The following is a 15,975-nucleotide window of genomic DNA, read 5'->3' as shown; positions in this document are numbered from 1 at the left end:
CCTAACCCCATTCTCTTCCCCTTTCCCCATAACCTCTGATACCTGTACTAATCAAGAATCTATCTAACTCTGCCTTAAACATATTCACTGACGTCCTCCACAGCCTTCTGTGGCAAAGAATTCCACAGATTCACCACACTCTGACTAAATACATTTTGCCTCACCTCCTTCCTAAAAAAACGTCCTTTAATTCTGAGGCTTTGACCTCTAGTCGTGGACTCTCCCACGAGTGGAAACATCCTCTCCATATCCACTGTATCCAAGCCTTTTACTATTCTGAATGTTTCAATGAAACATTCCCCCTCATTCTTCCAAACTCCAGCAAGTACAGGCCCAGTGCCGACAAATGCTCATCTTTGGTTAGCCCACTCATTCCTGGGATCATTCTTATAAACCTCCTCGGGACCCTCTCCAGAGCCAGTACATCCTTCCTCGGATATAGTGCCCAAAATTGCTCACAATATTCCAAATGTGACCTTATAGAGCTCGGCATTATATTCCTGTTTTTGTATACAAGCCCTCTTGAAATAAATGCTAGCATTGAGTATGCTTTCTTTATTATTGATTCTGAAAATTTGTCTGTGACAGAAAATTTATGATCTGTGTGAGAGAGAAAGATAGATTCAGAACTGGAGGCCGTAAAAGCAGAATGACGTTGAGGGAACTGACAATAAGCGAGTTTGGTATTTCCCGAAAAGCGCAAGGAATCATGGGATTTGTCAAAGGTCACTCGCGATAAACATTCTCAGCAACTATGCTGCTGCATGTATACAGACCTGCGTTTCATCCGTGGTCAGCATCGAACCCGGGTCTCTGGCACTGCAAGGGCTGTTGAATTGCTACTGGACCGTCCCCGTCCCCTCCCGAGTGTCCCATCCATCTCCCGGGGCAGCCGGAGATGTCCAGGGCGACCCTGGACTAACTGGACACCGGCTCAGAGCAGTGGCAGCCCAGGCTTACAGCCAACGCGGAGAAGAAACGTTAACTCCAGCTCAACTCTGCCTGTCTCACTGGGTTAACCAACAGCCCTGGACTGATGGGACATCCGCCCGGAGTAGTGGCGGGCCAGGTTAACAGAGAGCGTGGAGAAGAAGAACTAACTCCACTGCTCCAGGCCGGTATGCCTTCAATCCAGGGCTGTCAATGAACCAGTACCTTCAGCAGCCATACATGCCCAGACCACAACACCCATAACACCTTGTTTCACAGATGAGGTGGTATGCTTTGGACCTTGGGCAGTTCCTTCTCTCCTCCATACTTTGTCTTGCCATCACTGTGATATGTTAATCTTTGTCTTATCTCTCCACAAGACCTTTTTCCAGAACTGTGGTTGCTCTTTTAAATACTTCTTGCCAACTGTAATCTGGTTATCCTATTTTTGCAGCTAACCAGTGGTTTGCATCTTGCAGTGTAGCCTCTGTATTTCTGTTCATGAAGTCTTCTGCGGACAGTGGTTATTAACAAATCCACACCTGACTCCTGAAGAGTGTTTCTGATCTGTCGGACAGGTGTTTGGGGATTTTTTTTAATTATAGAGAGAATTCTTCTGTCATCAGCTGTGGGGGTCTTCCTTGGCCTGCCAGTCCCTTTGCGATTAGTAAGCTCACCAGTGCTCTCTTTCTTCTTAATGATGTTTGAAAAAGTTGATTTTGGTCAGCCTAAGGTTTGGCTGATGTCTCGAACAGTTTTATTCTTGTTTCTCAGTCTCATTATGGCTTCTTTGACTTTCCTTGGCACAACTTTGCTCCTCATGTTAATAAACAACAAAAAAAAGTTCCCAAAGGTGATGGAAAGACTGGAGGAAAGAATAGGTGCTGAGAACTCTCTTATACCTGCATTAAGGAGGCAATTAAACCCACCTGAGATTCAGATTCAGATTCAAACACCGGTGAAGCCATGTGTCCCAAACTTTATGGTGCCCTGAAATGGTGGGAACTATGTATAAACACTGCTGTAATTTCTACACGGTGAAACCAAAATGTATAAAAAATGGCCTTTAATAAAATCTGACAATGTGCACTTTAACCACATGTGATTTTTTCTATTACAAATGTCAAATTGTGGAGTACAGAAGCAAATAAATAAATAATATTTTCCCCTTATCCTTAAGCTGTGACCCCTTGTCCTGGACTTCCCCAACATCGGGAACAATCTTCCTGCATCTAGCCTGTCCAATCCCTTAAGAATTTTCTTAAGATTATGGTAGTAAAGTCAACAAATAGGAGTCTGACTTAGGTGTCCATGTTATCTAGATGTTCCTAGATGTCTCGGGAACCACAATGTTACCTTTGAGATGGTCGGTGGGGGCGCTGCAAGCCAGCGCCCTGTCAGCAGCGTGTCCGTTTTTTTCAACTTTTTTGGGGTTTTTTGTATGTTTTAAAGTATGTTTTTTGTGTTTCTTTGTGTGCATTGTGTGGGGGGGTGAGGGGGAAATCGCTTCGGGCGCCTCCTCCACGGAGAGGTGACTTTTTCCAGGTCGCCTCCCCCGTGGCCTAACAACAAGGATCGGGCGGCCTTTCCCGGAGACGCGCCCGGGGCTTCAGCGGCGGGCGCAGCGTGGACTCTCGGCATGGAGCGGGCGAGCCCTCGCTGGGGCTCGCCAGAGGGGAGCACTCCGTTTCGCTGGCCCGCGGCAGCCGGCAGCCTGAAGCCGCGGTTTGCAGAGTTCCAGCTGGCGCCGCGTCTGCAGCCCGGGATCCCTCGTGGGGGACCCGGGAGAAGAAGAAGTCATCACCGCCAGCCCACGGCCAACTTCTACCGCGGACCGGGCGTGGACTTAACATCACCCCTAGGGGGAGCTTCTACCGCCGGCCCTGTGGTCTGCGGTGCTTCTGGCTGCGGCGGGGACTTTAAATCTCGACCGCTGGCCTGCGGCCTACACCAACCTAAAGCCGCGGTCTCCGGTGAGGAAGAGGCGATCCTGGACTGACTCTGGACTCTGGTCCCGACCACGGGGGGAAATGGAAGAGGACTGGCCAAATTTTGTGCCTTCCACCACAGTGATGAATGCTGTGGTGGATGTTTGTGTTAAATTTTTATTGTGTATTGTGTGTTCTTTATCATTGTACCGTTGCTGACAAATTCATTTCACTTGCACCTTATGTGCAATGTGACGAATAAAACTGATTGTATTGTATTGTGATTGATTGAATGAGATGGTACGCATGCAACCAAGCATTCCGGGCCAGATGATATCCAAGTAACTTCCCACAAATGGCTGCAAATTAGGAATCTGAAGGGAGAGATGAACGGGGACAATTGCAGCATTGCACAAAATGTTGAAGTTGTTGGCTGACAAGGCTCCAGGTATTGAAGGACATCGTCATACGGTCTGAAAATAAATAGTAAGTAAGATAGCTGAGAAGTTGATTTTAAATTTCCAAAATTCCTTGGATTTGGGGAAGATTCCACTGGATTGGAAAATTCCTTTATTCTAAAAGGGAGATAGAAAGCAGGAAATCCACAGACGAATTAGCTTTATACATGTCGCAAGAAATGTTTGAAGGTGTCATGGCATAATAGTTAGATTTAAATCATGCTAATAAGTTAAAGCCAACATTGTTTTTGAAAGTAGACACAAACTGCTGGAGTAACTCAACAGGACAGACAGTATCTCTGGAAAGAAGGAATGGGTGACGTTTCGAGTTGAGACCCATCTTCAGACTGATGTCAGGGGAGAGGGAGATACAGAGATGGCTTGTTTGACCTATATTTTGGAGTATGTTGAAGAAGGAACATGCTGTAAATGAAGGGGAACTAGTCGATGTACTGTTAATAGATTTCCTTGAAAGGCATTTGATAAAGTCCCGTATCAAACTGCAGGAGAGTTCAGTAGAGGAACTAGTAGAATTGCTGCTTCCTAGGTCTAGAGACCTGTATTCAATCCTGAGCTCCCGTGCTGTCCGTGTGGTGTTTGCATGTTCTTCCGGTGATTGCGTGAGTTTCCCAGTGCTATGATTATGCCCACATCCCAAAGCTGTGTAGGCTGCTAAGTTAAATGAACAATCCAAATTGTCCCTAGTTTTGTAGATAAGTGGTGGAATCTGGGAACAGTGGTAAAGTGGGAGGAACTTGTTGAAACATACATGACCTTGACTCGGTGGGTATGGCGAGGACGTTTCCTCTTGTGGGAGAATCTCGAAGCAGGGCCATCATTTTAAAAATAAGAGAGTTGCATTAGAATGTATCTCTTGGGTATTTAGCTGCTGCCCATTGACACCAAAGTCCACGGTTGGCCCTAGCATTCAAAATCAGACTGGCGGGAGACCTGGTGTATGATTTAGGAACTTGGTTACTTTTGAAAGATGTCAGTTTTATCGTCTAGTGAGAGCATTCCGCTGGTTCATGCCCTAACTTCAAGCACCACATATGATTTAGTCCAACAGTCCTTCTTCTTCTTGCATATGGCGTGCACAGCCTAAAGTTGCAGGACAACTTGTACTATTTGATCTTACTTGATTGTGCACGCTAGGTTGATTGCATTCGTCGAAACAGGGCGGACCACGTGAAGGTTGCAATCTCCCACCCCATCTAACAGCCCTATACAATACTGAATAAGTGTTGCTCTGAAATGCAGTTGTTTGGATGGAACATTAAACGGAGGCTCCAATTCAGAGTTTCGCGTAGATCTCAGATGAGTTTTCCTTTGTGCTTTTGCCTGTTCAAATGCTGTAATTCGATGTGGAAGGTATGCTCCTTAGGTACGTGGATGAAAGCTTAGGGCCCTGGAGAGTATTTTAAAGCAGAAAGACTTGAGGAACAAATACACAGTTCTCTGATAGTGGTGGACACGGTGGTCAAGAAGGCATTTGGCATCGGTAGGGGTATTGAGTGCAGAAATCGGGACATCATGCTATAGTTGTATATTATCTTAGTGAGACAACATCTGGGGTATTGCAGGCATTTCTGGTCATCGTGCTACAGGAAGCATGTCATTAAGATGGAAGGGGTGCAGGATGTTACCAAGACTCGAGGGCCTGACTTAGGAGAGGCTGGATAGACATTCCTTTATACTTGAGAGACACAGCAAGGGGAGCAGACGCCTCGGCCCACCGTGTCTGCGCCGACCAGCGATCACCCCGTACACTGACACTATCCTACCTAGGGACAATTTATAAATTTATCAAAGATAATTAACCTACAAACCCGTACATCTTTGGAATGTGGTAGGAAACCAGAACACCCAAAGAAAACCCATGCGATCACAGGGAGAACGTGCAAACTCCTTACAGACAGCACCCATAGTCAGGATTGAGCCCACTGTAAACTAGCAACTCTACCGCTGTGCAACTGTGCTACCCACAATGATAGGCTGGGATTTTTTTCCCTGCAGCATCGGAAGCTGAAGGGCAAACTTGTAGAGGTGTACAAAATTATGAGAGGCATAAATAAAGAGAATGGTAATAGCCTTTTTCTCAGGGGAGTCTAGAACTAGAGAGCCTGGGTTTGTTAGAGAGGGTAGATTTTAAAGAGATTCTGAGGGGACATTCTTCACGCAGAAGATGTTGCATATATGGAATGAGTTGTCAGAGGAAGCTGAGAGAGTGAGTACAATGACAATGTTCCAAAGGCATTTAAACAGGTACATGGATAGTAAAGGTTTAAAGGGATGTGGGACCAACACTGATAAATGGGACTAGTTCAGTTATAAAATCTGGTCGGCATGAACAGGTTGAACTGAAGGGCCAGTTTCAATGCTGAATATGTCTATGATTCTCCATGGGCAGAAACCTTAATTTCTTCAGACAAGTCAATGGTCAAAAGGACAACGGACAAAATATAGCGGTGAATCTAAACCTTGCACTCCTACGTCTTGGTACCTAAAGCAATAGATTCTACCTTTACCTCTTCACTTTTACTATAAAATGAACATTTTGTGCTATGCAATAATCAGAGCTGCAGAATTAATCCAGGCTGTTCTGTTGGCCAGCACAAAACCTGAGGCACTGGGCTCTTTCTCCACTGGCAAAGTCACTAACATTGGGTATTCTGGTAACACAGTTTCTCCACTCACACCTACTTTGAAATTATATAAAGAGCAAAGGCTTGCTCATCTATCCTAATTACATTCGATTGGCATTCATTAACACAGGCTATAACTCATTAATAATGAATATATCAGCAACCTTTAATCATGATGAGAATGTCGGTCATTTGTGCATTGACGCTGGTCTTTCTAATTCACTTGCACCATGGATTACCTGAATTTCCTTATGGAATCCCTGCAGCAACCAACCTCCTGGTTTCCAAGCTCACGGTTTTGCTTTTGCAAAGTGCTTTTATGTGTCTTTGTCTGCGTTCTGGTGTTACAAATTAATGGTTCAAAATTCAACACAGGTAAAAATAGATTCTCGTTGCAGTGGTGTTAAGAGATACTTGAATGAATTTGGATTGATGAAGTGAGCACTGGGATAATGGCTTTAACTGTTGTTGTAGGTGTAAAACTTGCCTGCAAGCATAACACCGAGATAATCAAACCTATTACTGAATATTCGGTGAGGCACTGCAGGTGGGAGGCATGTAGCTATCATTAATTTGCCAAGCCCTTGAGAGCTATCCACTTATTACCACTGACTGCCCTTTCCCTGAACTCTTGAAAATGTTCACTTCAGGTTAACATAGTTGAAAGTTGTTAATAGAATTCTTTCAAAGTTGCTGAATGAACCAAAGATAGAAATAGCAGAGACATGATCATAGTCTTTCAGTCTTCATTGGATATGGGAATCGTAAAGATGGACATGATAGTTAGTCATGTTACATTATTGTTCAGGGACTGAGAAAAAGCAGGAAATATAAAATTGGTGGAGGTGGGGTGATGGAGAGATGTGGTTAGCTGTTGGAGAACATTATGGTGGATGAAACAACCCTTAATTTGGAAAGGCATGGGTTAGTCAAGGAGAATCAGCAAAGGTATAAAGATTTCTGACAAACCACTTTATTTTTTCAAAAGGGAACAGAGGAAGTTAATCAAGGTAGTGTAGTAGATCTAAGACGTACAGGTTTGTAGATTAATTGGTCTGGTAAAAATTGTAAATTGTCCCTAGTGCGTTGGATAGTGTTAGTGTACGGGAATTGTTGGTCAGCATGGACTAAGTGAGCCGAAAGGCCTGTTTCTGTGTTGTATCTCTAAACTTAAACTAAATTAAACTATACATGGACCAAAATACATTTGACTAAGTATCCTAACGAGAATGGGAGGCCATGGAATTATCAGGAAAGGGGCAGTGTGGCTTTTGTTTCAGAGGCACAAAGTGAAGAATGACTTGCTACGACTCTCAGCCCATCAGCTCCATGCCGGCTCCCTGTGGTGTAATCCCATCAGTCCCTTCCCCTTCCTCTAATTTTCCTGTAGGCCTACAATTTACTCTCTCACATTTGCTCAGCAACTCCTCTTTAGTTCCCTTGCCACTAACTTACAGTGGAAGACAATTAACCTAATGATGCATCTTTGGGATGTGGGTGAAAGCTGGAGCAGCACATGGTCACAGGAAGAATGTGCAAACTCTGCACACAAGGCAATGCAGATCAGGGTTGAACTTTGGTTCCTGTATTTGTGAGGCAGCAGCACCTTCCTGCTGTACCATGCTACCCCACAGGGATTAATGCTTCTAGGACAGTGAAGGTATAGCCTTTAAGGTGAGAGGGACACAGTTTAAAGGAGATATGCGGAATGCGTTTTACAACGAGGGTGTTGTGTGCCCAGAACGCGCTGCTGGAGGTGGTGGTTGAAGCAGATACTTTTGTGGCATTTAAAAGATTTTTCGATAGGCATATTGATATGCAGGGAATGGAGCAATTTTGGTTACGTGGAGATAAGTGATGGTTTTGGCATAATGTGCAGCACAGACATTGTGGGCTGAAGGGCCTGTTCTTGTGTTGTATTGTTCTATGTTCTAGTGGTTGGTTTGTAGTAGAGTTGGTCAAAGTTTACTTAGTGATCAGCTATTCAGTTCAAATCTTAGAAATGACTTAAACTCGAGAGTGAGGAGGAATTCCTTGTTCCCAGGCATCTCACGATATACATTGAAGCAGAGAAGCTTTGCTGAGCCTTTACATAGCTCTGTTATTGTGCTCAGTTGTGGTCAACTGAGCACAACTTGGAAGATGTACAAATCCTGGAGAGGCACAGAGGTGATTTGCCAGAATGGTTCCAAGAATAGCCTCAAGGTTAGGTTGGAAACAAAGGCGTTGCCTTCCTTGCAGAAGTCTAAGGAATAATTGATGGAAGTATTTACTGCCTAAATAGTTTGCGGAAGGTGGAAATAGAAATAATCCCAAGATTTTAAAAGGAAATTGGATGGGAACTTGATGGTAATAAGGAGATAGAGCTACAGAGATAAGAGAAGGCAATGAAATGGCATGGATTGCATCCCAGAGACCCAATGAATTTGATGGGTTGAATTGCCTCCTTCTATACTGCAACAAGTCTCCATCAGTTGCCAGAACCTGCCACAAATACCAGCATTACCAGTTATCCTTGCAAACGCAGATACATTTCCAGGATTGTTCTAAATATGATTGCAATCTTGAGAACAGCCTGTCCACATGCAGAGTTGAACTGATTCTTCAGTGTGATAATTGTTTTACCTCAGGCTGTGTATTCAGCATCAGCCTATCCTTGTCCCCACTTTGCCAGTGTTTGCCATTCCTGCTGCATTTGCCTGCTCACAAAAAGTAACTTGCTGAAGACCAGCATGGAGCAGCTGCGAGACGGGGAGGAAAGATCGGGAACAGGAGATAGAGGTTATGGATGAGCTTTAGGCTGTGCATGGATGCCGTCAGTGACAGTGGGTGAAGGGGGGAGGATGGAATATCAATGGATGGTGGTGTTAGCAAGGAAACCAAGGCAGGCCAGCCGAGTGAAGGGTTTACCGGCATGGTGACTGGTGCTTTCAACGATGGGTTAAAACTCACCCATGTGGACTGCAGGTTGCTGACTCCTCTCCCTCCCACATTCATCTGGGGTAATAGCATCAGTTGCACTGCTCGTGCTTCCATCAGATTAACAGCTACAGTCTCATTACAATCTGTCTGTGCTTTTAAAACAAGGAAAATGCTGTGAAACAAAGAGGAAATGCTGGTAACACGCAGCAGGTCTGGCAGCACCTGCAGAGAGAGAAACATTTAACATTTCAAGTGGATGGAAGAAATGACTCCATTTAAGTGCAATATGTTCCTATCGGTGAAATTAAACACATAACAAACATAGAAGACAAATAAATCTGCTGCCCTCAACCCAGGCCAGTGTGCAAATGGACAGACTGGAGACTGATCCAGTGTTGAAACCGTCTCTCCTTCTCTGCTCTCTTGCAGACAGTGATAATGAATTGTCAAGCGGCACTGGGGATGTTTCCAAAGACTGTCCTGAGAAAATCCTGGAATCATGGGGGGATTTGCTGCAGAGATGGTGAGTATCGCAAGCATCCATGGGGAAATAAGCTTGCTTTGTGATCTTCCTCTGCTCATTTCTTCTGCGGTATTCGACAGAGCTAATAAAGGAAGTGAGTCAGTCCATCCTATTTTCTTCCTCCCTCCTTCGATCCCTCCCTTTCCCCTCTCTCCTTCCATCCCTCCCTTCCCTGTCTCTCTCTCCCTCCCCATCCCTCCCCCTCCCTTTCCCCTCCCTTCCCTACTCTCTCCCTCCTCCCTCCCTCCCTTACCTCCCTTCCTCCCTCCATCCCTCCTCCCCCCCTCTGTTCCTCTCCCCCTCCCCCTCCTCCCCCCTCTGTTCCCCCCCCCCCCCTCTTCATCGCTTCCTCCCTACCTGCTTCCCACCTCTTTGCCCCCTTCCTCTCTGCCCCCTCTCCCCTCCCCCTGTCCCACTACCATTTTGATGAAGAGCATGAGAATTTTTCCTGGTGTCCTTGCTGATTTTTAATCTCTCGATTGATTGAACAATACAGCATGGAAATAGACCCTTTGGCCTACTGAGTCCACGCTTACCTTTGATCTCCTGTTCATATTAGTTCTGTGTTATCCCACCTTTGCATCCACTCCTGACACACTGGGGGCAATTTACAGACGTCAGTTAACCTATAACGTCACAGGGAGAACGTGCAAACTCCACGCAGACCGAACCTGAGGTTTGAACCCAGGTCTCCGAATTGAATTGAATATGTTTATTGGCCAAGTATTCACATACAAGGAATTTGCCTTGGTGCTCCGCACGCAAGTGACAACATGACATAGAGTGACAATTAAGAATGAAACATAAAACATTAAACATTAATAATAAAGCATTATTGATTAATAAACATGTGAATTAAATAAAATACCAGAGCAAAAGAAGGCTACAGATTTTTGGTTATTGGGTAGAGCTACTACTCGTTGAAAAAAGCTGTTTTTATGTCTGGCTGTGGCAGTCCGGAGTCGCCTTCCAGAGGGAAGTGATTCAAATAGTTTGTGGCCAGGGTGAGAGGGTCAGAGATGATCTTACCTGCTCGCTTCCTGGCCCTTGCAGTGTACAGTTTGCCAATGCAGGGAAGGTTGCAGCCAATAACCTTCTCAGCTGATTGGACGATTCGCTGCAGCCTCCGGATGTCGTGCTTGGTGGCTGAGCCAAACCAGACCATGATGGAGAAGGTGAGGACAGACTCTACGATGGCCGTATAGAATTGGACTATCATTTTCTGTGGCAGATTGTGTTTCCTCAGCTGCCGCAGGAAGTACGTCCTCTGTTATGCCTTTTTGAGCCTCTGGTGCTGTGAGACAGCAGCCCTACCAGTTGTGCCACTAAATTCTGAGGAGGGCAAGTCAGAGTCTTTGGAGCAATGGCATCTGTGACAGGCCAGCATTCCCTCAGTGTGGTAGACTTTACTTTTAGACTTTAGCAATACAGCGCAGAAACAGGCCCTTTGGCCACAGAGTTTGCGCTGGCTAGCAATCACCACGTACACTTGCATTATCCAATACACTAGGGACAATTTACAATTTTACAGAAGCCAATTAACCTGCAAAGCTGTACGTCTTTGGGGTTATGTTGAGACCACAAACAATCCAACAGTGAATTTAAAAGAAATGATACAGTGCAGGAGGGGTGCTGAGTTTAGCAGTACTAACGCTTCATTGTGATTTGTGATTTGTCCTCAGTATTTACACCTACTGACAAAGTCTGTTCCTTCAGGCACAGCAACCTGACAACCAGACCCAAGGGGCTGCCTGTCCTTGTTCGACGTGGAGTACCAGAAGCACTCAGAGCGGAAGTTTGGCAACTGTTGTCCGGTTGCCACGACAACCAGGCAATGCTGGAAAAGTACAGAATCCTGATCACTAAGGTAGGATGCAGCTCAGCAACAGAAGTTGAATTAAGTGTCTCATTGACCAAACATCCAGAGTACGTTGTTGCTTCATCATACTGTTCAGACTTGTAGACCTGTGGTTTTGTTTAAATTTGAAGTTTGGATGTCTGTATATGTATCCCTTTATAGTCCTGCTGGATTGTCGTCATGCTTGCAGAAGAATGGATATGTTCACACCCAGCTGTGTGGTCCTGTTCACAACTTGTAGTTCCACAGCACAGTATTCGTAGTGTTGCAAGTGTCTATATTCACACCTTTACACCAGCAGTTCTGAATAGATAGGTGCGAACCTGTGATTCTGTGGTTTGATTCACAGGTCCACACGTATGCTCACTAGCAGCCCCATCACAACATGTTCACGGCCATTCAACAAATATATTCTTTCAAGCTTAGCAGAAGGATGTGTTTGAACGGGCAGTTTTCTTGCATGTTTTAGATGTGACTGGCTCTACATCATCCTCTCAGCCCAGGGAAATCTCTGCTCTGCAAAACTCTCCCAGTTTCACTGTTCCACCTGCTGTGGCACACTCCTGTTCAATGGTGTTTAATATTGACATAAGGTTATTTTTTCCTTTGCAGGTGTATTTCAAGTTTCATTGCACATTTGGGCTTTTGTAATATTTAACAGTCATGTTGGATTTCTGTTGTCATTAGCTTATCTTGTGCCTTTTTTTAATTTCTGCTGTGTTTTAAGAATTTCTATTAATTTGCCTGAGCAAAATGCACCAGCTGCGAAATGCTGTTCACAGTGAGGTTGTCTTCATTGCCTGGTTTATTCATCCCCTGACGGTTGAACTTTTGAACTCGCATTGGATGATGATTGTCTACCATTGCATTGTTTCATTAAACTTCCCCAATGGGTTGGAGACTAAATCTGGAGATTGCGCTGAGGCTGCACTGAATTTGGATTGCTATTGATGGAGGCATGTTTTATACGCTTGCCTTTATTCCTTCTGCACTTACATTTTGGGTTTGTTAGAAAAGTCATCTGTTATGTGGGTGCATCAGGACCAATTGTATACTGCAGCGAGCACTGTGGCATTCCAGGTCTGCAGTGTGGCATCCTTGCTGACTGGTGTATTGACTCGGGTGTAATCGTAACTCAGGAACCATCCTTTGTTGGGGGCATACATTCACATGGCTGGAGGTTGGGCCACAGCTTATTTCCCCCCAACGCTGCTTCAGTCATCCTGTTACATGCCCCAAAATACCAGGAGAGAAGTGAGTGCAAAATGGAGTTAGGACAGGACATGAAGTGGGATGAAAGAAGACCAGTCAATAGGTAATGCGTGAAGTAAGAAGAGAGAACTGCATTTGGTATGATGGGTAGAATCTGGAGAAACAGGAGATTGTCATTGGGGAAAGAGAGAAGGAGATCGAGGGGGGAAGAGGGAAGGAGAACACGAGGAGGAAGAAGATTTAGTTGGGGAGAATATAATGGGAGGTAGGCACAAGGAGTTCAGTAGGTGGAAGAGGGAAGTAGGTCTGGTGGTTAAAGAGGGAAGGAGATTTGGGGTGAACGGGGAAGGGAATCAGGGGTGAGGAGGAAAGGGGATCGGGGGTGGAGAGGGAGGGAAGTTAAAGAGGGAAGGAGATTAGGGAAGTGAGGAGTGAAGGAGATTTATGGGGGGAAAGTGAAGAGTATTAGGGGAACAAGGCAAGGAGATGGGAGCAAAAGAGGCTTGGGAATCTGGTGTGGAGTGAAAGGGGGAAAAGTCCAGAGGGAGTGGGAAATAAATCAGGGGAGGGGGAGGGAAGATGCAGAAACTGGTAGAGAGGGGAGAGGAAAAGAGGTTGGGTGGGGGGTAGGAAGGATGCCGGAGGGGGAAGACATAAGAGGGTCAGGAAGGGGAAAGGGAAGTTGGTTGGGAATGGGAGGAGGAAGGGGGTCAGTGGGGGAAGCACAATGGGAGGGGGAGAAGAAAGGGGGTTCAGAGGAGGTGAGAGTAGGTAGGTCTGAGAAGGAAGGCAGAAACAAAACAAGAAATAAGACGAAAATGCTTGAAATAATCAGCAGGTCATGCAGCATTCTTAGAATGAAAAGCAGGGACAGTTACCGGTCTGAGACGGACGGTCAGGTACTCAAGTCAAGTCAAGTCAAGAGAGTTTATTCACATAATACACAGAACGAATGTGCAGTCAATGAAAGTGGCAATGTCGAGAACAACAAAACAACCAAATCTTTCTGGTCACAAATCATAACACACATGCTTATTTTACATAAAATAATAGAAGAAAAAAATGTTCTGTACAGTTAGTCCCTGCTGAGAAAGGTAGTTTACAGTCCGAATTGCCTGGAAATCTTCTCAACCTCTCCGTTCTCACGCATGGCAACGGAGGCGTTTTGCCTGACCAAGCGGCTGGAACAGTCTGTTGCAGGGTGGACAGGTCTCTCATGATTTTGTTTGCTCTGGAGTTGCACCTCCTGTTGAATAGTTCCTGCAGGGGGGTGAGTGAAGTTCCCATAGTGCGTCACCGATGCGCACTACTAGTGCAGAGCCTTCTTGTCCGAGAAGAGTTCCAGATTGAACCAGATGGGATGTGGCCACCGGACAAAGATGCAAGTCGTTGGTGATCCTGCACAGAAGCACTGGCCTTCACTCGGGACAGGGGTCTTTTCCTCAATTGCCTGAGGTGGGAAGGGCTGCCTTGCCTTACTCACCAAGCGCTGAGGCGTGTGATGACCATGTCATATCCTCAGAGATGTGGACTCCCAGATATTTAAAACAGTTCACCCAATCCACAGGATCCCATTCCATTTATACTGTCAATGGAGGGTGCAGTAAGATCCTCGGATGACTAGAGTGCCTGACCTATAGGGAGTGTGCCCTAAGATTTAAAGTCCATGATCAGCTCCTTCGTTTTTTTGATGTTCAAAGAGGACTCTGTTCTCCTGGCACCAGAGTGCTAGATCAGCCACCTCCTCCCGGTAGGCAAAATCATCATTGTCTGAGATCAGGCCCACCCACCACAGTGTCTTGCAAACCAGATTATTGAATTGGAAGCTGAGACCTAGCCACACAGTCATGTGTGTACAGGGAGTACAATAGGGGGCTGAGGACGCAACCCTGGGGCGATCCTGTGCTCAGGGTGAGGGACTTCGATGTATTCCCTCCCATCTTGACTACCTGGGGCCTGGCGGTGAGAAAGTCCAGGACCCAGGCACACAGGGAGGTGTTGAGCCCCAATTCCAGTAGCTTCCCGGCCAGTCTGGTGGGGACTATCGTGTTGAAGGCTGTATCCATCTTCGCAGAGAGTTGATTCACATAATACACAGAACTGAATAAGTCAAGCAGACTCTGTGAGAAAGAAAAGTGGGTGAATCTTTCTGGTCAAAAACGCTGCAGATGCTGACTATCTGAAATAGATAAAGAAAATAATGATTCCTACAGTTGTTCTGCTGATTCATGTAGGAAACACTGAATGTGCTGGCAATCTGATAATCTGTGATAACTTTCAGCAAATGAGGCAGTATTTGCAGTGTTGACATTCCAATTCCAAAGGAAGGTCATCAGCTGGAAATGTTCACCTGTGTCGTTTTACTCACAGATGCTGCTTAACTAGTTCAACACTCTCCGGGAAGAGTTCCAGATTGTAGGCTGGATGTGGCCACATTACAACACCGCAAGTCGTTGGTGATCCTTCACAGGGGCAGAGGCCTTCACTGGGACAGGGGTCTTGATTGCACTTGGACAGTTTTGGGATTGGTTAGCCCTGATGCAAGCGTCTCACTGGGATATCTGCTGCATTGTCTCTACGACACTCTGCTGCTTCTCCACTGCAGGTGGAGTAAAGCAGGGGCAGCAATCCAGAAATAACATTTCCATTCCATTATAGGAAAGACGCTGTCAAGCTGGAAAGGGGTGCAGAGAAGATTTACAAGGATGTTGCTAGGACTCGAGTGCCTGACCTATAGGGAGATGTTGAGCAAACTAGGACTCTATTCCTTGGAGTGCAGGAGAATGAGGCGGGATCTTATAAAGGTGTACAAAATCATGAGAGGAAGAGATCAGGTAGACCCACAGAGTCTCTTGCCCAGAGTAGGGGATTGGAGAAGCAGAGAACATAGAATTAAGGTGAGGAGGGAAAGATTTAAGTGGAACCTGGGGGGCTAACTTTTTCACACAAAGGGTGCTGGGCGTATGGAATGAGCTGCTGGAGGAGGTAGCATATGTTTGAAACATATACGATCCTGAGGGAACCTCGCAGCTTTAGAGGATGTTACATCTTGTAGGAGAATCTAGAACCTGGGTTAACTGTTAAAAAATAACAGATTGACCATTTAAGATTAGCTAAATTATTTTCTCTCTCAAGGTCATGATTATTTGGAACTCTCCTCCGCAAACGATGGTAGTCTTTGAATATTTTTTAGAAAGATTTAGATGAGCCAGGTACTATCTCAACATTTATGAACCATTTAGACAGGTACATGGATAGGACGGGTTTAGAGGTATATGGACCAAATGCAGACAAATGGGACTAGTCTAGAAGGGAAATGTTGGTCGGTGTGGGCAAGTTGGGCTGGAGGGCCGGTTTCCACGCTGTATGATTCTATGACCCTAATCCTCTACTATTTGAAGAATGGACAGAGGGATTAGCTGATGAAGCTTGATGTTAGTCAATGGGAAATTGTGACCCACTAAGCCAGTTTGGGAATTAGCATTTGGAAAATTATATA

General features: G+C 45.5%; 1 protein-coding gene across 2 annotated transcripts in view; it reads left to right on the top strand.

Annotated features, from left to right (window-relative positions):
* rabgap1l (RAB GTPase activating protein 1-like) overlaps positions 1 to 15,975 on the top strand; it is a 268,209-nt gene that overhangs the window by 67,603 nt on the left and 184,631 nt on the right. For both annotated transcript variants that reach the window (XM_055642029.1, XM_055642027.1), the window contains exons 12-13: positions 9,313 to 9,406; positions 11,123 to 11,273. In XM_055642029.1, the coding sequence (XP_055498004.1) occupies positions 9,313 to 9,406; positions 11,123 to 11,273 (245 nt within the window). The remainder of the gene's footprint in view (positions 1 to 9,312; positions 9,407 to 11,122; positions 11,274 to 15,975) is intronic.

Source organism: Leucoraja erinacea, chromosome 10, assembly GCF_028641065.1.
Source record: "Leucoraja erinacea ecotype New England chromosome 10, Leri_hhj_1, whole genome shotgun sequence".
NCBI lineage: Eukaryota > Metazoa > Chordata > Chondrichthyes > Rajiformes > Rajidae > Leucoraja > Leucoraja erinaceus.
The sequence above is the reverse complement of the archived record's forward strand: the minus strand, read 5'-3'. Positions and strand labels throughout refer to the sequence as shown.